A 25,611-nucleotide genomic window follows, 5' to 3' on the forward strand; every position below is an offset into this window, starting at 1 on the left:
CTGGGCCTGAGCCATGGGTAGCACACATCCTGCACAGCCTTAGTGAGAGTGAAAGAGTGTCTCCTGAGACTAATGAGATTAGAGAACTAAGAGCTGTAAGTCCCTAACTTTCAAGGCCAGGTGTACCCATCTCTATCCTTTATTCACTTACATTTGTATTATTGTAAACTTGAAACTAGTCAAGTCTAATTTTGGGTCGATTCCTAAATCTATCTTGCACAGCCACACTCTCATTGTGAACTAAAATAGAACCACATACCACACACTATCCAGAAGACTCTTTTATGCCAACCCTAGATAAAAATGAATACTTTGTTCATTTTCTAAAACCTACTGGTCTCTTTCCATGCCCAGAGGGCTTAAGAACACAGGACATCTTCTGTGTTTAGCTCATCACCAATGCCTAAAATATATGCAGTATATGCTTTCTCAGTGAATGGAAAGGATGTTTTAATCATGGAAGAACCTGTATGAAGATGCAAAATATATCTACGAAATAAAGCTAATAGGCCACATAGGACTTCATAGACAGGAATAATGATCCTTATCTCTTTCCACAATTTAAGTCTCAGTTATCAGGTCAATATGTATTTTATCAGATAGAGATATCACTGAAAACTGAGCTCATGTCCCACCATTGATATATGTTTCTACAGTGAGTCCCAGGTATAAATGAGCCATACCTCTCTACACTGTTAGGCTAAGTTACAAAGAGCTTCAGACATCTACCACTTTTGGACTTTGAGGTTAAACTCTGCTAGAACCATTTCCAGAAAAATCATCTGTTCTGGCCCTAAAGAGAAGTGCCCTTATGAAGAGGAAGCCAGAGAGAGGGTTCAGGAAAATGGAACATGGACTCAGAGTTACAACTGACCAGCCCAGAAGCCCACATCAGACAACAGTGGGCTTTTACTGAGGCCCCACTCCAACCTCCTCTCTCCACTTTTCTCTTACTACAGCCAGAAATAAAATTAAATTTTAAGGGGCATTTCTAGCAGTTCATAGACTAACTCTGCAATCTTAATGGCTATTTATTTTTCAAGACAGTGTCTGGCTGCCCTCTGTAGATCTGGCTGTCCTGGAACTCACTAAGATCCTCCTGCCTATGCCTTCCAAGTGCTGAAACTAAAGGTGTGTGTCACCATGCCCAGCTTCTCCAAAAACTATTTTCAAAATGACAAAACCAGACAAATGCTGAGGAGGCTGTGAATCAAAGAGAACTTTGACGCTATTGGTGGAAATGCCATATTAGAGCACACATTATAGGAAACTGTGTGCAAGTTTCTCAAAATGCTAGAAATAGAACTCTATCACATGCTCTCACAATTTCACTCCTGAGTGCATATCCAAAGGAAATGAAGCCAGCATGTGTAAGAGACATCTGCACTCTCCTCCTGAGGGCAGCACAGTTCATAACAGCCATGATATCATTCATCTAGGTCCATCAAGGGATGAGTGGAGAACGAAAATGTGGTATTGACACATGGATACATAGTACTACTCAGCCATGAAAAGAATGATTGCTACAAAATGTATACACAAAAAATATAACATTTTTACTACAAATAAGAAAAATGATTACATGCCAGTTAAAGAGCCTCAGACCCTTACAAATTCCTGTAAAATTCAGCACAATGTAGGAATGGTTCTCCTTTTCTCTACAGCTGCACATTGGGTGCTAGGACAAGTCTCCACAAATGTCTGTTGCGGGGGGCGGGGGGGAACGGTGCTTGACCCTACATGTGCCTGAGTGTTAATAACGCAATGAGCAAAATTTTTACAAGTTGGTTCAGTTAGGACTGGTGCTATCCGTAAGAACTCAATTAAAGACAACAGCAAGAGGAAATGTTTATTTGGTAGGTTTATTCTTTGTCATGAATGTGTCTGCCCAAATGAATTAGCTAATTGTTATTAAGGACATCTATTTAGTAAATTAAATGCCTTAATCACAGAAGATCTGGAATGAAATTTGAGTTTCTTACTATAAAAAGATCTTGCTAAGCAAAGTACCATGAATCAGAGAAACACTGGCCAAATTGAAAGGAAAAGATGTCAGCAAAACAAGAAGATTTAGATAAAATTGAGTAAAAATTTAGGATTTATAGCAATTATCCCCACAAAACAGAGTCAATTACTTCATCTCTTTGATGGTTGACTTTGTTAATCTATATAAAGGGGCAATTGATTCTTAAATACATCTCTATATTTTCAAAACTTAAACTTAGAAAACACCCAATAAAAATGGTACACAAATAGCTAAGAAAGGTACAATTTGTGAAGGATACAAAAGTGTGAGCTAGCTATGAAATATACACAAGACCTTTATGGAAAAAAAGATAAATATTATCATTGCTCTAGTACACCTTAATATATGGTGCCATATGAGGGGATATAATCAATAATTCCAAGAAAGCAATTTCCCAAAAAGCTAAGCCATCAGTTACATTCTATTTTTAACCAAAACACTAATGGGATTGGGCAAGTAGCTATTAAAATGTATATGTTAGAATAAAAGGCTAGGCAACTTGATTTGCTCTGAGAAGGAGGAAGAAAACCAAGAGGAGAAAGGGATAAAGGAGGGGATGTAAGGAGAGACCATAAGCAGATTCCATCCACTAGAAATAGTCGTGCTACTAAGTTGCAAGCAATCAAAACTGGATGGTATTGGAACAAACTAGAGAGGTCTAGAGACCACTAATTCCCAAAACCCTGATGTGCTGCACCAGATAAGGCAAACCAAGTACAGGAGGAGATGGACAATAAATATCCCCATAAACAAGGCTAGCATGAAAGGCTGTCTCCATCCGAAAGGGCAAAAGTAAATCTCAGCCTCATTCATTTGCACACATAATAGAGTGTTAGGCTGACCTATATGAAAAATTAAAACTTTCAAATTTGTGAAAGAAATACTTTAAAGTATATGAAAAGGAGAAAGCACTTTGAAAATACTGAAGCCAAATGACAAAGAAGAGGAACCATTCTGACCACATGAAAATGGTTTTTGTAAAAGTCTTTTCGACAACACATAGCCAATTCCTTAAAACTGCTATGAGAACAAAGCTCTCACATGCCACAAATGAACATAGATTTTATAGGTCATTTCAGAAGAGAAATCGGAATAGAAAATGAATACGGAAAAAATATGCCCAGCCATGGCAGTTGGGTAAATGCAAGTTAAAGTCCAAAAAAGTCCCAAGAAAGCCCCATGCAGCTGACTTAGGATAGCAGGAGAGTGACCATACTAGTTCATATCAGGGAATAGAAACCTGCTGCCTTGTGGCTGTGCTGGAAGCTGACAGATTCACACTGCCAAGCCTTTTAGCACTCCATGTGGTAGCTGATCATGTTTCTGCATTCCACTCTAGAAAAACTTATAAATGGTTCCACACAAACACATTTCTAGCACAGTACTGTAACAAAAGTAAGGAAACAATTCATTATCTGTAAGAAAATAGCTAGACCAATCGTTTTCTTCATACCATGGGATGCTACACATTGTTCATCTCACAAATATTACCAAATGGAAAAAAAAAATCAATTACAAAAGCTTACTTTCAGGAGACAGCAATTATTTACTTTTAAGAAAGATTTATTTTGCCAGGCGGTAGTGGCACATGCCTTTAATCCCAACATTCCAGAGACAGAGGAAAGCAGATCTCTATGAGTTCGAGGCCACTATGGTCTACATAGTGAGTTCCAGGATAGAAAAACCCAGTCTGAAGGAAAAAAAAAAAAAAAAAAAAAAAGGTTTATTTTTCTTTTATGTAGGTGAATGTTGTCTGCATGTATGCATGTATGTATGCACATCGTGCATATGCAGTGCCCACAGTAACCAGAAGAAGATGTCAATGCCCTGGAATTGGAGTTAAAGTTGTGAACCAACATGTGGCTTCAGAGAACCAAAACAGGTCCTCTGGAAGAGCAGCAAGTGCTCTGAATTGCTGAGCCATCTCCCCAGCCTTCCCCCAACCCAGTTACTTAAATTTAAAACATAAAGCGATTCAGGATGTTATATACAGAACACACAGCTATGCAGAACACCTAAGCAAACATTCAGAAGACTGCCCATGACCTTCACTAGTATTTATGTCTGTGGAAGGAAAAACAGAAGAAGAGACAGGGATATGACAAAGCAGGGCTGTGACAATAGTTAAAGTGCTACCATCCATTATCATCTAAATGACAGAGTGTAAGGGTATCCATTACACCTTTTTATATACTTTCACTATATTTGGCCCAATTAAAAAGTTTCATACTATGCTTTAAGGAACTTCAACTCTTAAGAAAACCACTACTACTCATGCAAAACTCCTGTCTGAATCAACATTAGTGGCTGACTACTATGTATGTAATGAGAAAACAATTAAAGATAAACATATTCTAAAAACAATGTATTGACTCTAAGTTAGCTTTAAACAATTACGCTTTGTTTCCCTTTGACAACAACAACATTCTTAAAACACCACAAATGTAGTCTTTTTACAAAATGCCTATTAGCCAGACAGTGGTTTTCAAATAATGGAACCCATTTTATTCTGAAATGGTGGGGGGGGGGAGGGAAAGAACCTCAGATGATGCCCCAGAAACAAAAATAGACAAAGAAGTATTACAGTAACCAGTGTGTGCTGATGGGCTTGTAAATGCATATTTTATTGAGGTAATCAACAGAAATAGTTAGACCTTGTTATTAACATAAAAATTCAATAACCAGCAATACAGCTGATCACTATAATAATATATCAATGTTCTGCATGCAATTTGCCTTTGTGCTCTGTTGTCTGGCTCAGGGTAAAGGAACTCTGCATTCTCTACTTGGTACCCTAGCTTTCTAAGGCTTCGCAATAAAATTATCACAAATCTCAGTTTCTATTAGTCAGAAGGCTAGCCTGCCTGAGAGAGATCCTCCACTCAGGGATCCATTATGTGAGGTGGCAATGAGCTGATCCTTGCTTGGAAACTGAATCTACATCAGAAATCACTTTCTTTGCCTGCATAGGAAAAAAGTCTCAATGGCCCAATTTCCCTGCTCCTTGCTCTTAGCCAGGGAGCATTCTCAGCTTAGAGACTATGCTCTAGACTGCAGGTCTTGCCATGTGCTGTTGCCATGCCCACAACATGAAGTGTGCTCTTCCTCAGAGTCAGCAGAGTATCTCTCATGCTTCTCTCTCTTCTCCAGGCCCAGGGGATCATCTCTCTTCTGACTAATCCACAGCCAACTGACTGCAGTGCAGACCTTAATTACACTAGCAAAATTTCATGTGGCATGTGGAATGATCCCAGTAGTGATATCCCCTCCTACTTGTCAGCCCATTTCACACTCAAGGCAAGAGCATTACACATAGCCTTTAACAACAGGGGCTAGGAAACCTGGAGTCATCTTAGAATTTGCAAACCACACATAAATTGGCTACTGTTTATGGTAACCATTCACATAGCCAATTACCTGAGTCCTCCAGATGCTTGGAAATAAAGGAATGGGTCTACCTCTGTCTCTCTCCTTCCCTCCTCCACCTGTTCCCCTGTACCCTCACCCCTGAGAGCCTCAGTATACATGGGCACGCACGCGTGCGCACACGCACACACACACACACACACACACACACACAGAGAGAGAGAGGCTGGGATTAAACTCTTCAATCTTTTACCTCTGCCACCGTGTTGTTTTCCTTTCAAATTTGCATACCTAACTTTCAATCGCAGCTACCATTCTTTAAAGCATATACAGGAAACCTGACCAAAAATAAATAAATAAATAAATAAATAAATAAATAAATAAATAAATAAAAAAAATAAAGCCTACCTAACACTTGTAGAATGTAGTGCAACTAGGCTTTCACCTTTGCTGGACATCTGGCAAAACCACAAGCCAACAAGTTCCAAACATCCCCATCTACCTCACAGGTCATCAGGAACTGAAGGTAACTGGCTTGGACAATTTTATTTGAGTTAATGAATGCCTGACTTAAAATAAAAGCAATCTTCCCAGTCAAGTTCACATTGTAGGAGTGTAAATCCATGTACCAGGAAGAAGGAAATGAATGCTCCCACTGAAATGAATGTGACCATAAGAACATCTGCCTTCACAGAGCTACTGTCTAGCATAACATTTAACTTGGTGTTAGTGGAGCTTCAGTTAAGTATTTCAATCATGCTTAAACAGCTCAAAACAGTACCTTAGAAGGTCCTCTTAATAAAATTCTATTGTTCCTCAGCTGTTTGGAAATACTGAGGATCCTGCATTCAGTTTTAGGCCTATCTGTATGGCCTAAAACACCTGAAGTCCTTGGACTTCTTAGACAAAATAACTCATAAAAAGGCTGGCACCTAAGGGCTGGCCAATACAAATGATCCTATGTGACAGTTTCATGGAGTTAGCATTCATCTTCCACCTATAATTTATAAGCAGGATTAAGGAATTATGAAAACATTTTATAAAATGAATACTTGAGCATTGCTTTTCAAAAACAGAGAGAAAGAACATAGAGTGGTATAGCTCAAAGGTGCAAATACAAATCAGTTGTCAGCCAGAATGAGCTGGATATTTGCCAGCCTTCACAAAATTTGACAACAGGAAACATGACTCACCATGGAACATACTACACTATGTTGCCAGCATCACTTCATTTAATCTTCATTACATAATGAAATAGACTCTGTATATTAACTAGCATGTTAAAATGCCTATTATATAATACAATAAAGTGCAATATATGAACATGTGTGTAAATACTTTACAAATACAAATATATCCCTATGTAAAAGGAGGAGGAGGATGAAGGAAGAGAGGAAGAGGATAAAAAAGCAACATCTGTTGGACAGAGAGTAGGAAGAGGAATTGTTTTTTAAATACAGCTGGTAACTCAATACAGCAGACAGTAGGAAAGAACTGGGACAGAGAGAAATAGGAGGGAGGTCGCAGAGAAAGGAAAGGCAAATAAAGTATAAGGAAAAGTGTCAGAACAGACAGACTATGATAGAAAAGCCAAGAATGGAAAAAAGAATAGAAATACATTGGCAGAAAAGAATTAGGGGACTGGAGAGATGGTTCAATGGGCGAAAGCAATTGTAAGCAGGACTAATGACCTGAATTCCACCTCTCATTGCCACAGTAGAAAGAGAGGACAGAGCCCCAAAAGTTGTCTCCTGACCTGCACATGAGTGTTATGGAATGAGTGCACTTATATACATACATAAGTACGTACGTATGTACGTACGAGCACACACACACACACACACACACACGGCACAGCACACAAATTTGGGGGTAAGACCACAAACAGAAAACTTTTATTTTTAAAAGACAAGATCTCACGGTATAACCCTGGCTGGCCTGGAACTCCCCTGTTCAGGCTGTTTTGAATTCACGGAAATCTGCCTGCTTCTGCTTCCCAATTCTGGAACTAAAGATGCTCTCCACCAAATCCAGCACAAATGAACGAATTTTTAAAATTCATTTTATTGTCTCCTCCCCCACCTCCACAAAAGTGCAAGGCATATTTTATTACACTTGATAACCAAGGTTTCCCTGTCCTCTGTCACATCCAGAGACTAGAAATTCTCCCAATTGACTCAAGACCACTATGGCTCCTCCTGTAGGTCAGAACACCAAGTTTAACAATGAAAAGCAGTTATTGAAACCAAGACAGAGATTAAAACACCTAAGATAACTTCCTCCAATCTGCATTCAAATTACAGTGTCTAATAAATGCTGCTCAGAACACAAAACACTGTTCTATTCCCACTTCCCCTATTAAGGAAGAGCAGCAGGAATCTTTTCTTTTGCAAATTTACCTATTTATATTTTATATGAGTGTTTTGCCTACATGTATGCTTGTGTATCACATGTATGCATGGTGCCCAAAGAGGCAAGAAGAAGGCATTTATTGATTGATTGATTGATTGATTGATTGATTGATTGATTGATTGATTGATTGATTGATTGATACAGGCACTATGCTGGCCTGCCCCTGACACCTGGCAGAATGCACTCAGGCAGTACCCTGGTCAGCCCAGGTGCAAAGGACCCTTCAGAAAGACCTCTGCCCACTTACCCTCTCTTTTTGCTCTCTCTTTCTTGCGGTTTCCCTGCGGCAGATAGGACTTTTCCTGTCTCCCTCTTCTTTTCTGTCCTTTCTCTGTCTCTGTGTGTCTCTTTACCTCTTTTCTCATTCCTTCCTCCCGTTGCACTTTCTAATAAAACTCACTAATTCTGTCTGACTGGCATGTTTGTCCATGTCATCCATGTCTCCGCCCCACCCCCACCCCCCAAGCCTCAGTCACCCTCATCTGCCATGGAATCCGTCAAGGTTCCCCACATGCGTTATCATAACAATGTATGTATGTATGTACATGTGTATGTATGTGTGTATGTGTATGTATGTATGCCATGTGGGGTTTTTTGCCAGGATTTATGTCTGTGTACCGCTTATATGCCTTTCCCAAAGAAGCCAGAAGAAGGCAATTATGCATACTTGTATGTATGTATGTGTGTATGTGTGTACATATGTATGTATATGTATGTGTATGTATATGACATATCATATATATATATATATAAATATATATATATATATATGGATTTTTTTTGGTCTGAATGTGTATCACATGCATGCCTGGTGCCCCAGGAGGCCATAAGAAGACATGAGATCACTTGGAATTGGAGTTCAGGTGGTTGTGAACTGTCATGTGGGTGCTAGGAATCAAACCCAGGTTCTTTGCAAGAGCAGTGAGTGCTCTTAACTGCTCTGCCATCACTCCAGAACCAAGGATCTTTTCTTGAGTGTCTGTCATCTACATGGAAATGTGGTTCACTGCTGCTATACATTCTTATGAAATCATTTTCTTCTTTTGTTTATCTGTGTACAAGCAGTTGAAATCTATCAAAAGTAGAAGCCAGTTTTTCTTGGAGAACCTCTGGAAAAAAGATGTCTACCTGGTAACTTTTCAAGGATGGTAGGAAGCTTTTTCAGCAAGCGCTCTAGGTTCTTTACCATGCCTGCCATGGGCAACAATAGTCTTGATCTTGTCCCTTGAATCGGGACAGGCCATGCGTGCTTAGGCCCACAGAATACAGTGACAGTGACTAAAGGATCTCTGAGGCTATGCCACAAGAAGCCAGTCTCTGTCTAAAATAGCAGCCCCTGAGAACACTGCCATAAAGCCAGGAGGAAGCCCAGGCTACTTAGAAACGCTACAGGGCAGAGGGGAGAGGAGACCTCAGTTTACAATTCCCTCTGAGGCTAGTCTTTTGAGTCATTATAGCCTAGGAGGTAAGCATGAATAAATATATTTCTAAAGAATTCCAGCATATATTTCTCAATCTGTGGCCCAGGCACAAAATAATGAAGAACCATTGGGTCTCCTTTGTCACATCCAAATTCCTGAACAGAAACCTTAGTGAGTATAACCAATCACTACTACCAGGAAAGTTTTGTTTTGTTTGTTTGGTTGGTTGGTTTTGAAGGCAGCAATAGATAACTAGAACAATGGAAATCAGGAAAGAACAGGACAATATACAATAATTATTATATCTGACCATATAATAATTATTATATAACTAGCCATGGTGGAAAGAATAGCAACCTAGAGGCTTATATACCACCTCCATAACATTGCAGGCACACTGATTTTCATGGTACTTACAAAAATCTCCTTCCTCTGCTCTCCTCATAGGCTCCTGACCTAACTGCCTTTCCTCTTTTTTTTTTTTTTTTTTTTTTTCCTTATGTTCTTGTCCAAGCCTGTCTCTTACATCCGACCTCAGATTACTGGCTTCTGACAGTGACAGATATCTGTTCTTCTCTCACTTTTCTATTGAGCAGAGTCCTAAGCACTAGGCTAACACAAATTGAGAGCATCTAGCTTTGGCTTTTGATCTTAGAGAGCAAGAAATAATGAAACGGTTTTCCAACTGTTAAATTCAACCATTAGTAATCATACATTCCTTTTGACATGTTCTAGTAAGTATTTTAAAAATATAAAGCAAGTTAATAAACTTAAAACAAAAAAGGGTCACTTTAGGGAACAAAACACTTAATGCTGCATGAATTTTTAATTTCCTCTACACAATACACCCACACACCAAAAACAAAATAAAGCCACTCACAAACACATATGCAAACACACTGGGCTTCCATACCCACACTGAGGAAGAAAATCTAATACCTACTTAAAAATCAATTTTCTGTTACTAACATAAAAAGTCAAGCAGAGTTGCGCTTAGAAGCTTTTCCATAAGACCCTGGGCTTTTGGACATATGATAAGAGACACAGGGCCATGCATGGAAGTGATGGCTACAATAATGAGTTTATGTGTCTCACTTCTCCCAGTTTGGGTTTGGAAAGAGTGGGGTGGTATATCCAGGATCATTTGCTGTCAGGGAGAAACCTGTCTTTGGAGGAAGTCAGGAAGGAATTCTATCTTTGGAAGAAGTCCATGCATCCTTCATTCTGCATCTGACAACTACACAGTTAAATGTTTCTGCAAATCAGTCGATCTATTCATTGGTTTAATAGCCGAACTGGAGAACATGGAATCATCATGACCTCTGGCATTTATCTTTGCCTGTAATTCTAGAAGCAGCCATATCTTACCAAACATAAGCCACAGGATCCAGGCAAACAAGGCTTCCATCTATGTAATCATCCTGTTATAGCCCATATCCACGAGTCAGTGGTAAACTTAAATAACATGTCATAAAACCCACTGCTATCTGAGTAATGCTGATGGCATCTCTGTACTTCTCGATCACACCCCCTCTCATTTATGTGATTCAACTTAGACTGTCTTTTTTCTTCATCGCGTTTCCAAGTCCTCACTAAAGGAAAAACACTGAGTAATTCAAAATGAGAGCTTCTATCCAATGCTCAAACTGTAATTACAAAGTTCCAAAACCACCCAAAAATGTTTTAGTGACTTCAGAATGTTTACTGCCAATTTAGTTTGAGTCACTAAGAGCAAAGGCACCAGAATAAAGGTGGGTTGCCACTGACAACAAAGTCATTGGCTGGCTCCAGACCAGTGCCAGGGCTGTATAGTCAGGACAATCTGAAGACGGGGCGGGGGGGGGGGGCGCAGAGGGAGAGAAGAAGGGCGAAAGGGTTTTATATGTCATGTATGATGGATTCAGAGACAGCAGAGGGAACCCAACAGTAGTAGTTCTATTCTACTGCAATCATCTTTCCAGAACCAAGTACTAGACATATGTTCTGTAACTAGCTTTTCACCCTTGATTTAACCCCTGCCTTTGATCTTCAACTATTGAACTGGGAGAAAAATCCAATATGCTCTTAAAGTAAATATTAATACTAACAATCTTTGGGATTTCCAATTAGAGAAATTTAAAATGTAGGGGTTGCAGTAGGGCTGACAGGCCAATTCTTGGCTTATGGTTCCCATGTTGCAAACAGCTTACAAGAGGATTTGCTTCCAAAGGCTTTTCCTGTGGCTGCTCCAACCTCCATTCCCAGTAGCTGACTCCAGTAAACTGTTGTATCCAAATGTTCCATGGTTGTGGAAAGTGTGTCACATGTGACTTTCCCTTTATTTAATTAAAAATAGGATGTAGAGTGGGGGAAGGATGTCAGCAATACTTTAAGTCAGGGTCAATGTCTTCCTTTCGGGAAACTTCAGAGTGTGGAGAAGCTGGTGATTCACCGATATCTTCTGTATCCTTGGATTCAGACTCTACGCTTCCATCCACCATGGCATAGCACTACCTCAGGTAAATCTGCGCTAGTTAGAAGTGCCAGTGTCTTCATTATGGGCTGCTGGAAGTGAATCTCTCTGCCTTTAAGTCTGAGAGCTACTGATTTAGAAGATGGAAATGCCCTGCATAGGAACATCATAGCTTTGCTACCCAAAAGAAGATAAAGCACAACAGAAAAACTACTGCATTGTCCACTTATTGAGGTCATCTGAATGAGAATGGCCCCCATAGGCTCGTACATTTGAGTGCTTGATCCCTAGTGGTTAGAACTATTGGGAGGCGTGGCCTTCTTGGAGGAAGTGTGTCACTGAGGATAGGCTTTGAAGTTTCAAAAGCCCATGTCACTCCCAGTTACCATGCACATGTTCTTACCCTCTCTCTCTCTTGTTCTCTCTCTCTCTCTCTCTCTCTCTCTCTCTCTCTCTCTCTCTCTCTTCCTCCTTCTCTCCTCCCCTCCCTCCTTCTTTTCCCCTCTTTCTGTCTGGTGCCTGTGGATGAGATACAGGCCCTCAGCCACTGCTCCAATGCAATCAATGCCTGCCATGTTCCCTATCATGATGGTCATGGACTCATCCTCTGAAACTGTGAGTCCCGAATAAACTCTTTTGCCCTATAAGTTGTCTTAGTATGATGTCTTGTCACAAGAGATAAACAACTAAGACAGTTGTATTTTAGGATATGTGAACTATAGATCCATAGTAACAATAGAGAAATGAACAGGCACAACAGTGTTTTAGTAAGACACAAAATTACAATGGTTCAATTATAAACCTACATGATTCAAATTATATCCATAATAATCTACTCAGACACGAGGCTTTTCAATCGTCAGATGATGTCAACTAATCTATCTCTAGGTGGAAACCTCCAACGGGGGACAAATACTGTGTCTTAATTATCCTGCTCAACCTAGCACACACTAAGCTGTCAAATCTAAGGAAAAAAATTCCTCCTTCCTCTATTCTGCATATTGATCTTTGGGAAAATATTGCATACATATTTTTTTCCATTTTTTCCCAATGAAAGTTAGAAAAATATGTTTTCGAAATTAAGAATACCTATATCCAAAGTAAATTCTAAGCAATGAGTTTAAGTTGTATATTAGTCAGGGAAGTAAACACTGATATTTTATCTGGCTATGAAAATTAACTTATTGAGAAGAGAAAGAGCACTTTGATTCAAGTATAGGGTGTTAATTATAAACATTAATAAGTTGCCAAAGAGGTGATGAACAGTAAACTTTATGAAGGCAGATATTTCTTCATTACTTAAAAAAAGAAGAAGTAGCAGCAGCAAGGTCTCACTATGTAGCCCTAGCCAGTCTGGAGCTCTCCATGTAGATCAGGCCTACTTCAAACTCAAAGCGCCTCCTGCCTCTTCCTCCTGAGTGCTGGAATTAAAGGCATACGCCACCACACCCTGATGAAAGAAGATATTTCACCTCTGTTATCTGGTTCCATTTTTTTTTGCCTTGAACTCAAGAATTGAATCTAGCATTTCTGTCAGTCTCTATGAATATTTCCACCCAACCTTGATTTCCCTTCTTATCCACAATGAACTTTTTTTTCTCATACTTTCTACCATAGACTGACTTAGGCTTCCAGTGCAATCAATCAGAGTAATAACAGCCCAAACATCTGTGGTCAAGTCCATCTTAAAATTACTCCAGGGCTTTCATACAGTTTGAAAATAAAGCTGAAAGTCTTAAAACACCCTTAAAAGGCCTGAACAGTTGTGGCTTGTGCAAAACTGTCCAGCCATAATTGGCCCACCCCAGCCTTGGCTCTTTCTTCCTGCTCTTTACAAGTAAATAATATGGGCCTGTTTTGTTTGTGTGGTTTTATTATTTGATTGGGTTTGGCTTTGTTTAGCTGAAACAGGATCTCATTATGTAGATCAGGCTGGCTTCATCTTACAATGACCTCCCAAGTTCCAAGAGTTCACACCCAGCTACTAATCTGGGCTGTCTGTATCTCTGAATCTTCTGTTTTTAGACCTTCACCTAAATGTCATTTTTTGAAAACTTTATTTCCTCTGTGGCACTTAATGTCATTTTAATCGAGTGATATGAGTGAATGTCTGTCTGTGTGGAGTAAGAAGGCTGGACCAAAGCTGAGCACAGTGCGGGACATGCACAGGGAACTTGCCATGATCCTCTTATTGAATGCATTCATGTGTGTCTCTTTCCTCCCAGCGTGGCAATTTTATCTAGCCACTCTAGATATGAGCAAAGAGCCCAAGGCAGGCAGCCTGTCCACAAGAGTCCCATGCTTGACAAAGGCTTTGAACAAATATGCACGTAACTAACTCACCTTCTATAAGCACTGTTAACAAATGTCTGGTTTGGTCACAATGCAAGCAAAGAATTCAGCAGCACATTATGCTTTGCTGAAGATAAACCAGCCTGGAGTGTCAGAAGGGAAGATGAGGCCAGGGAGAGAAATAGCTAGACTAAGAAACTCATAAGGGCTGAAGGATCAGCACAAAGTGGGGTCCAGGAGGCTTCATCTTCATTTGCTTATGCTAAAAGGTGGGCTTAGAGAAGCTGGCCAACTCTGTAGGTGTGAATGTTCTCTGTTCACACCTGGCTGAGGTGTGATATTTGCTGAGGAAGCAACAGGAACTCGTTATCAAAAGAATCCTTGCTGGGCTAGGAAATTTATAACCAGATTGGTCTAGGGCTTGCTCAATTTGATGGCTGTCTTTGAGAAGTTTCTTTACCTGTCAGTCACAAAGATCAGTACACAGCAGTTTCAGTCAGGGGCAGGGCTGACTGGCCTCCACAAGTCCTGTGACAAGGGTGAAAATCAGGAAAAAGAAACCCAAGATGGAAATCAGGACAGGAAGCTTGGCTCTCCATAGCTGTCACTGACTCCCACACAGGCTCTCCTCTCTACTTGTCACTGAGCTTTGGGGCTTTCTGGATACTGGTTTTACCCTGATGATTTATGACCAAGGCCTGACAATGGAATCTGAACAGTAACCTCCTAGGACAGGATGCCTGGTCCCAGAAGTCACACAATGATATCTGTCAGGAATTCCGGAACAAGAGCTGAGAAACCAGAGCACTTAGGAGAAGGGGACAACAGAACACAGGTGTCCCCCAAACAACCCTACTTCTCCCAGAGGCGCCAGGAGCAACTTTGCAGGCAGCGCCTGCATGAAGCTCATCACATCTCTAATTACAAGATAAAGGATTTATTGAATATTTGCTGATCCATCTCTCTACGTCATACACAATCGAGTTGGTCTTAAGCAGAGAGGAGCCAAGTACCATTCTGCAAATATGTGACAACCTTAGTTACAAAAAGTACATCCCTCATGTTTCCTCATGTCTGTAGTTTGGAGGGGTTCACCCTTTCTGCATACTTAGAGTTAAAGAGAACAAGGCAATTTTCTCATTTCCCTTAAAAAGAAAAGATGACATTAGTACAACCACAGTACTTATCCCTGAGAGTCACATAATCTATAACAAAGGTAGGTAAGGGGATTTATAACTCTTCAGTGAGTTCATGGTAGGTACACCTGATGTAAATTCTCATAATACACCAGGATAAGAAGTCACACACTGACAATGGTAATGGTGGTGCCCTTGTCCTGTGACTCCTGAGGCAATCAGGATCAAGATGGCCAGCCAGATGCCAGCAATGAAATGGTATCATCAACACACAGGAGCCCAGGCAGCAGAAAGGAGGGATTGCCACATCTCTGGAAGCAGAGCTACCAGAGCCAGCCTGGGCATGGTGACTTCTGGTGTGTGTAGCCTACACAAATTGTCTATAATATCCCATAGTCTCACTTGCCCATTAAGATGAAGATACTTACCTCATGAGACTATGATGGGAGTGATGTCTAAAAACAAATGAGCACTCTCTCACTACCATTCTTACCCAAAAGAGAAATTTCACTGAAACATAGCCAGACATGTGTGCATGCACACACACACACACACACACACACACACACACACACACACACAAACACACAAACCACTCATCCATCCTGAAATTTATGTTACTGAGCCAGAATTTGAACTTGCAAATAAATTCTTTTGAATGTTCCCTACAACTTTTCATACTATACTTCTACAAAATGCTCCTTAACTTGACATTGTCCCCATGGCCCAATAAGTAAATGAGAACTATTTTAGACAATGGGTTCAGATAACATGAGAAAAGTAGGAAGAGGAGGGGTCCTTCTCGAGGGTCTTTGAAGAGAAATTCAAACATCCCTCAATCCCCTCATGCATTCCCATGTTGTGCCAGGGCTAAAGAATATTTCCCCTTTTAAATTACAGGTGATTTTTGTCAGGGAGAGGTAAGCCATTTCATAGCAAGAGAAAGTCAGAAACTAATGGCATGTACAAGCTTCAAAAATTAGTCACTGGTTACCATGGTGACACAGACATTACCTAACAACTCACTGGGCTGTAAGTAAGAAGAGGATGCTAACTACGCTATTTTAAGAATAGGAAAGGGTCCCTATTTTCAGAGACAACAAATTTCAGAGACAACTGAGATGCAGATTGAGTGTGACCCAGGTTTGACCCCTAGGGGTCAAGATACACTGTGGTGTCTGTCCTACACTGTGCATGTCCATTTCTGTGCCTTGCATAAGCACATACAGCTGGAAGAGAAGATGACATGTTATTTACAAACAAAGGACTATGACTGGGAGGATGAGTTTTCTCACTCTCTAAACTCTCAATAAAAGGCTAATCTCTGGACTGAGTGCTAAGGAACTGATGGCAGACACACACAGGCAATCCCTTTGAAACCCAACAGTAAGAATTTCTTAGGCAAACAAGATTCCCTTCCAAAAATGATTTCAATGTCTCAAAATATGATTGTTCCCCTATTCTTAGCAGTTTGGAATTTCTGAGTGTATATGAATTTTAGCTCAAAAAAGATGAAACAATGCTAAATGATGCTATTGATAGTAATTTCTAAAAATCATCTAAGAAATGGTAGTACAAACATATACTTCTCAATTTAAAAATCATCTAAGAAATAGTAGTACAAACATACACTTCTCAATTTAACCTTGGAACAAGTTTGGGTCAGAGTGCACTATGACCCATGGATGTAGGTCAGTCTCTTTAGAAAAGAGACCTGTCTATCCTTGAAGCACAGGGGCTCTTTCTTCTTTGAGAAATGACTCGTTATTCTACACCAGCATTCCCTAGAAAATTCCTTAAATGGAAACTTCCAGGACCTCTCCAAAGCACACCAGTTCAGTCTCTGGTGTTGAAAACCTGCCCTTGTGAAAGGTTCAATCTCCCTCTGAGATGATTAGACTTAGGGCCTTTCTTTGATAAAGGAGCATGACAGCCACTGATGGACACGAGTCAACATTCATCAATCAAAGGCAGGACCCTTTTTGACCAACTGGCTTGCTTATCACAACACAGGTTAAAGAATCAGTTTATTCTATATGGTCAATATGTAGGTATATGAGAATACACACACACACACACACACACACACACACAACACAAAACAAAACAAACAAAACCCACAGAATATAAGTCTGAGCTACTCTGTTCTATTCTCATTTAAGCTTTGCAACCATCTGAATCGATTTTACTGTCCATGGCTGATAAATGAAACCACAGTGTTAGCTGCCAACATTTAACTTTTCTTAAAGAACAATGTGAAAATTATATAGGTGTAGCAAAAGTAAAAATAATAATAATAATAATAATAATAATAATAATAATGTTGAGAAAATAATCAAATGGAAAACTGTTTATGGACTGACTTGAAGACAAAGGTATACTTAAAAGCAACCAACACCTGCCAGGAAAGCTATTGAACTGCTACCTCTTCATCTGCATCCAGGAAAGTGAACAGAAAACTTTATCACTCTGAAAATCCCAATCTTCTGGGAAGAAAAGGTAATTTCTGGAGGCATTTCCAGGCCTCTAACTACACCACTCCTGATAGCCAGAGGGCCACTGCCTATAGGAACAGCAAGCACTGTTTCCACCTCCAACCATCTGAATCATGACGGAATCCTAAAGTCACCCCACAAACTGCTGACTAGGACAAGTGAGGTCTACCATATTTTAGAACGTGAGGTCACCCAACTCTCCCTCCTCAACTTCACTGTGTACTCACTGGTTTCAGCTCCAGCCAGGGAGCCAGGAATCAGGAGCTGACCAGTTTCTTCCCTCCTTCATCAGCCCCATAAGATATCCATCCATGAAGATGTTCAGCTCCTTTACACTTCAGCAAGTGCTCTCGAGAGTTTAATGGAATGTTAAACTGCTTTAGAAACTACCAAAGATGAAATCCTAGAAGCACAAAGATCTAAGGTTCCCTCTTTACTCTAGAGTTCAATATTTGATGATGGTCTAAGCACTTAACCAAAGTCAATATTCTTCTATTGGAGGTTAGTCTTGAAAAAAAAAAAAATCAGCAAAAAGAGGTAATATGCTTGGTTCAGCTTCTGGCACACAACAGATCAGTAAATGCTAATTTTCCCCTCCCATGCAAGAGAACTTTAAAATATTGTTTTTCTTTCTTTCAGACTTGTTTGTAGTCCTCACATATCTCTGCTTCTAGCCAAACTTATTAAACAGAGCTCAAATCACCCTTGAAGAAAGCAAGTCCCCAAGATCCATGAAATAATTGGTCTCCACACAATGTCACAGTTCACATGATTTTTTGTCATTGGTGTAAGTACTTTCAACAAAAACAAAACAATGGAGAGAAGTAAAATAAAACCCAAAGAAAAGAGAAGTAAAAGACAACTAAACTAACAGGAGAGAAGTCCTAGTCTCTACTTCAAATGACTTGATAGATTTACCTGACCCCACCTGGATGGCACTGCACTACATGTGGAATTGGGGTGGGGGGATGGAAGGGGAGGGTGGTCAGGGTGCATGTGAGGGGGCAGAGAGGGTAAGAGGGAGGGAGAGAGAAAGAGAGAAGGATGGAGGGAGGGAGGGAGGGAGGGAGAGGGAACAAGAATCGACATGTAAAATAATAGATAGATAGATAGATAGATAGATAGATAGATAGATAGATAGATAGATAGATAGATAACTAAACTATTTCCTGAATGGATCAACAGGCAAAGGCACTTGTCACCAAGCCTTACAACTTAAGCTTGGTTCCTAAAAGTTGTCCTCTGACTTCCATACCCTCACACACCAATAAATAAATAACTATTTATAATTAAAGGACACGAATATGGTTTTTTAAACAAAACTAAGAAATCTACTTGGAGTAGCCCTGGCGATCCTGGAACTCTTCATGTGTACCAGCCTGACCTCAAACTCACAGAGCTCCACTTACCTCTGCCTCCCCATTGCTGGGATTAATGAACTTCACTCTTGAATGTGGTAAACAGTATGTTTTTAATACTAAGGTATAATAGCAGTTTTGGCTTTACAGGCCCTATTGCCACAGAGGGCAAAGACACAAAATTTTGACCAGCCCTAAACAGAAGAAATAGCAGTGATCTACTTCCCTTTAGTATGAATGCCCAGAGTAAATAATGCAATAGCCTACCTTTTCTGTGATGTAGAAGTTTGAACTATCAGCATGCTGCAGGGCAAAATATTCATGGTTGGCAAGAGACCACCTTTAAAATACAAGCATAAGTAATCAGAAACATGAAAGTGGTGATTTCTGTTTTAGTAGCTTTATAGGGTTAAGATGAATTAAACTCTATAGGATTAGAATTAGGCCACTATAGTACTTGTTACAAGGCAGTAAGTTCCCAAGATAAAGCAGCAATTGCCCAACCTCAATACCCAGGCCCCAGCATGGGCCCATCCTCATTACCCAGATCTCAGCATTGGCCCACCCTCATCACTCAGGCCCCAGCATTAGTGTATTCCCACTACCCAGAGCCCAGCATTGGCCCATCCTCACTACCCAGAGCCCAGCATTGGTCTATCCTCTCTACCTAGACCCCAGCATTGGCTCACCTCTTTACCCAGGCCCCAGCATTGGTGTATCCTCACTACCCAGGCCCCAGCATTGGTCCATCATCTTTACCCTGGCACCAGCATTGGTGTATCCTCACTACCCAGGCCCCAGCATTGGTCCATCATCTTTACCCTGGCACCAGCATTGGTGTATCCTCACTACCCAGGCCCCAGCATTGGTCCATTATCTTTACCCTGGCACCAGTCATCTCACAGTTGCCTGCCTAAGCCTAGACCTACTCTCAGCATTTCATCTCCAACACCAGAGGTAACGTGGGTACAATTTTAAATGCAACACCCTTCAGACTTTAAAAAAGACTGGAGCAGAGAGATAAACAACAAAGGAAATGAACACACTTTACATTTCAAGCATTAACATTCTTCAGGTGTCGAAGAATTCCAAATTCTCACTTGGTATACTTGACACATATTGGAACACTCCAATTAAGCATTTCAGGTCTTATGCATTTATCGGGAATATACTAGTTTACCAATTCTGCTGTGCCAATCCTCACATCTCATGTAACTTTCAAATGTGTTTTCCCTTGGATTGTCAGCTCAGGCAGAAAAGTAGGAAAGCCCTATGGCATGTGAGGTTTCACACCTTCTCTGGCATATGAGTCCCTTCAGGTTTTTGAGATGCAGTGTATGCTTAACCCTAGGAACCTTTTAGATCACTCCCTGCTGGGAAGGCCAAAAGGAGAGACTTCCCAAAGTAAACAAAAGCAAGCCTACACCCAGCTACTTCACAGTCTGCTCTTAGAGAAAGAAAGGTTAAGACTGGTAGAATGTGGTGAACCTGCACACAGGAATTGTAGGTAATCCTACAATTAGACTGAGTGATGAGTTAGGGACATATGTGTGGTGAACAGTTATTTACAGTGCTGGGAATAAGATCTGCCATGCCACTGCAAATATTTTATTTGCCTAGTATATACAGACTAGAGAGCCTCCAGGGAGCCCTGAGTGACACTTACCCATCACAGACTTCCTTTATTATTGCAGACAGTGGCTTTTTCTGGGAGTAAAAAAAAAGGAAATAGAGTTAGTTTCATTTCAACATTTTAAACAAAAAAAAAAAAACTAATAAAAACTTTAAGTAAGGAAATTTTGCATTTTCTACTCTTAGCTGTCAGTGGGTCTCTTACTTTTCTCAGGGTAAACAAACTACTATTTGTCCCATCAAATTTATTAACTATTTATTACCACAATGGTCCTTACTTCTATACTGAGAATTATCATCATATTTAAACTTGTCTTATTAAAATCAAATGGGAGCCTGTAAGGTCAAGGTTTACCCAGAGTCCCTCAAACTATATATGAATGAGGCAAGAAGTCCTCTGGTTTTATACAAACAAGCTTTAATTCATGATCGTTTTTAAGATTTAGAGAGTGTGTTTGTGTGTGTGTGTGTGTGTGCTCATGTGCACACAGAGGTGACTGTAGCCCTTTACAACTAGGGTTACAAGTGTTTATGAACCACCTCATGTGAGTACTGGGGAACTAAACTCGGATTCTCCCAAAGAACAGTGGGAAATTTTAATTACTAAGCTATCTCTCCAGCCCCTATCCATTAAAAGTTTATGAGAACATGTCACAAATAGGATATGGGGATATCCACCATTGTTCTTGCAGGCATGTAGACTTTTCATCCAACTGTGGCCCCAGTCAATGCCACTTACTCAACAGCTTGAACCACCAGAGAAATGCGATCATGACACCATGTGCCACATCTTCTACTGGCAGCTGACCACAGCTGTCCTTTCGCCCTAACTGCCACAGCTGTGCTCTGCCTGCCCCCATACAGAAGGAATGCACTGAGGAGATGCAAGCAGACACTGGCTGTCAGGGAGGGAGGAGGGATGAGAGGCGTGTGCCAACCAGAATAACTAAAGACAAGGAATGGACACAGGGAATAGAGCTGGGCTGGAAAGGCACCCAGTTAAAAATACAGTGCACTTGACCCTCTGCAGAGCTAATGGTGTAGTATCCAGGCAGAAATTCTGACTCAGACTGGCAAGCTGAGACCTGGTAGCCTGCAGAGTAAGCTGTTGTTACCTTAATCTTCTAAACATCACTAGCTGGTCTGTAAATGAGGACAACTGCTACCCAACCTAAAGGCTGTTATGAAAATTAAATGGTTGTAACTAAATAAGAATTACTTTAAAAAGGCAAAGAGTCCTAAAATGGTTAGGTTAGTTGCCCTCAGCTGTTGCTGACAAAGCTCATCCTTGGCCTTGAGCAAAAGTCTACCTGTCTACAGGGGTCCTCTAGGCATTGCTCCTGTGGCCCTCTACAGGCTTCAGTAGCCCATGAAGGACTGGGCTGATGGGCAGAAAGAACTCCACCACCATGTTCCCCTCCATGGGCACAAATCAATGTCTGTTTCTGCCTGCAACTGTGGGGTAGGGAAATGGAACCAGACATTTTTTTAAGTTTACCTTTTGTTTACTTACTTAGATGTGTTTGAATTGACATGATACCTGCACACATTTTTTAATAACAGCATGGCATTTTAATACATGCTGAACAGTAAGAGGAAACTGGCTACATACACATCAACTTCCCTACACACACATCATTTCTTTATGTTAGGAACACTCAAAATCATTTTTACCTGCTATTTCTAACTTTCCAAGTACTTTTTTTTTGAACAGTTATCCTACTGTCCTTCAAAACATTAGAGATTGATTATTTTTCCTGGGCTAGAGCACGGCTTAGTGGTACATCATCACGTACTTGGCATGGGTAAAGCCTTGGGCTCACTACCAGAATTACCCTCCTATCCAGCTGCATCGGTCCCCATTAACCATCCTCTGTCTGTGAAATACCCCAATCTAGGCTCCAGTAAACACTATTTAATTCTCAACTTGAGATTATTTTAGTGTTCTCTTATAATTTAAAACTTGGCTTTTTAAGTCTGAATTATTTCACTTAGTATTATGTCCAGGAAAACCAAAAATTCTTGAGAAATGCCCAGTCAGGTATTTTGACATCCTGAGTTGATCACCTTTATATATTGACTGGGGTCTATAGTTAAGTTACACACTGCACAAGTACTTGGCCTTTGCCAGAGCCTGTCCATTGACTGCATCTGCGGACTGAAAAGCAAATGTGTTCTTAGAACCAAATGGCAAGAAACTTTAAAAACAAAATTTTTGTGGATACAGACTTCTAATTCCAAGATTCTGGAAGCAGAGGCAAGAGGATCTCAAATTCAAGATCAACTTGGGTTACACAGGAAAACTATCTCAAACAAACAAACAAACAAAGCAAAGAATATCAAACAATCAGAACTCCTTCTAGTATGACAACAACTTGGTATTTCCAGATGGTAGACCCCTTCAGGATATGAGGATGTAAGGATGGGTCCTACCAGAGTCCTATAGCCCCAGATCTTGCTTCTTGTGCCCTCAAAGACAAGACACACATATCAATGCCAGGCTTCAGTCTTAAATCATGCTAAAGAAGCAGATCAAGCCAAAAAGGTATACTTGCTGCAAGAGGACAAGGGTTCCAAAGCCACTGTTCTGAACCAAGCCAAATCTCTAAATCTAGGTCTCAGACAATGACGTGAGTTTTAATTCACATGTGATTCATAGATACAAAACTCAGTTTAAAGACAGAGTGTCTGGGATACTATTATATCTGGAACATTCTGAAGTTGGATGTGTGAAAAGAATAAAGACCATGAAGCTGAAAAAGCTTACAAACTCAATACAGAAAGATTAAACAAAAACTCTCACCCACAGCAAGTAAGGAACAATGGAAGGTGAACGTTCAAAATGTATCTCAGCCAATTAAAATGGCTGTTATATAAAGATGGAGCTCGCTATGGCCCACTTTCCAACCCTTCTGCTATCTGCTCTAATCAAACCTTAATCTGATAACCAATAGCAGTTCTCACCTTCCTTTTCCTGTCAGCTTCCTTTGACATTGTTTCCAGTCCTTCCCGGAGCTTCTGTGCTATACTCTTTCTTTCAAGGAAGCAAATATCCTCTCAAGAAATACTTCATTCCTCCCTTTACCTTGGGCTTCCTAGCTCCAGAATTCTCTTCTTGTCTTCTCTCCTCTTATCAGTCAACCCCTCATGAAGCTCATTGACCTAACAATCCCAAATGCATCGTTCTGTTTCTAAAGATGCTCACAAAAATCAGTTAGATAGATCATGTCAGCTTCACTTCAGACAATGTGATCATGAACAAGAAGGCATCACGGGGCATTCCCTAGCCCCTCTATCTTAATGAGTATCCCTGCCCCTCACATCCTCCTGCCCTACCCTGTGGTGATCCTTCTTCCCTGTTGCACCAAACCCTCTGTGATCATTCACTCTCTTTGTGAAAATTCCTCCTATCACCCTTCATCCTCACTTTGGCACTTGACCCTCGTCACTGTGGCACATCACCCACTATGGTCCTTCAGTACATCTGCAACACCCATCCCTCTGTGACCTTGCGCTCTCGCTGGAGCACCTCCTTCCTATGAACTTTTTCCCTCACTGTGGCACCATACCCATCATGACCCTTCAACCCTTACTGTAAGAGCCAGCTCTCTGTGACCCTTCACCCCTCAGTATGGCACTTTGCCTTCTGTAACCTTTCATCCTCACTGTGGTACGTTACCTGCCATGACCCTTCAGCTTCACTGTATACCCTGCCCTTTGTGAACCTTTGCCCTCACTAAGGTACCCAGGCCACTGAGACCCTCCTTCCCCCTCACCTTAGCACCCCACCCTCTATAGTCCTTTACCCTCATAACGAAATCCAGTCCACAATGACCTTTCACCCTCACTTTGGCTCCTACCTTATATGACCTTTCACCTCACTGTTTCCCAATCTGCTATGACCTTTCACCATCACTGTGGCACCCCACCCACTGTGACCCTTCACCCTCTCTATGTCATATCACCCTCCATGACCTCTCACCATCTTTATGGCAAGCACTTTCTGAGGCCCTCCATCTTTACTGTGGCAACACTGTTACCCTTAGAAATCATTAGCTCCCCCTTTTTCAAGTCAATCAAATCTGATATCCAGTTGTAGGTATGTGCTGTTGATAATCACATACATCACCCTAATCACCTCTTCCCCCTCCTCTTTCTTCTCCTCGAACTCCTCTTCTTAAGAACTCCTGCCTTCTCAACCCAACTCAACCCTTAGATGAAGCCTCCAATGGCCCCTGCCACCCTGGCATTCTGAGTTCTGCTTCTCTAGAGCAAGAAGCTTCAACCCTTAATTAGTAACTGCTTCCATAAATGTACAGTCAAATGCGGGACCACGGAGTGAAATCAGACATATTGTCTATTAATTCCTACACTCCGTGCACTTATTATGGCACGTCTTCCAGGAACAATTTCAATAACTTGCCCTACTTTCACCTCCTGTAACACAAACAAGATAGCACATCCTATGGCATCTTTATCATCGTCTCAACCTCTTTCTGAGTTATATCTACCACATTTGTTCTTGGGTGTCATTCCCAGATGCCTGAAAGTTAAGTCTTCACATTATTAGTCTTTTTGTCTAATCTCCATGTCAACCATAATAAACAAAATTAAACTTTTTCCTCACTCGTGTGTCTCTTCTAACATCTTGCACAGATTTCTGGGAACCACTATCACCTATGATATGAATCCCTAAGGTTGACTTACAAGGCCTTCCAGAGTCTGCTGCCAAGGAAGGCTACTCTATACAAATGACCCACACTTCTACATTTTGTGGATGAGTAAAATAAGTAGGCTAGATCCACATTTGCACTTTGTCATGTTCTCTACTGAAAAGGCCCCCCGCCCTTTTCTTTGCTCTACCTCTAACAACTGAGATCTTACAAATTATTTATCATCCATGTCAAAGACACCTTCTCAAAGTACATGTCCCTGATTTTGCCAGAATGACATAATTATTCTCTCTCTTCACCCGGAACAAAAATGACTCACTCCTGAGCACTTTGTATATTGCTTCTTCT

General features: G+C 40.7%; 1 protein-coding gene across 4 annotated transcripts in view; it reads right to left on the reverse strand.

Moving 5' to 3' along the window:
* Positions 1-25,611, reverse strand: part of Elmo1 (engulfment and cell motility 1) — a 526,201-nt gene that overhangs the window by 387,523 nt on the left and 113,067 nt on the right. For all 4 annotated transcript variants that reach the window (XM_051194660.1, XM_051194662.1, XM_051194659.1 and 1 more), the window contains exons 3-4: positions 20,625-20,665; positions 19,226-19,298 (exon numbers count right to left, since the gene is read on the reverse strand). In XM_051194660.1, coding sequence (XP_051050617.1) covers positions 19,226-19,298; positions 20,625-20,665 — 114 coding nt within the window. The remainder of the gene's footprint in view (positions 1-19,225; positions 19,299-20,624; positions 20,666-25,611) is intronic.

Source organism: Phodopus roborovskii, unplaced genomic scaffold (assembly GCF_943737965.1).
Source record: "Phodopus roborovskii unplaced genomic scaffold, PHOROB, whole genome shotgun sequence".
Classification (NCBI taxonomy): domain Eukaryota; kingdom Metazoa; phylum Chordata; class Mammalia; order Rodentia; family Cricetidae; genus Phodopus; species Phodopus roborovskii.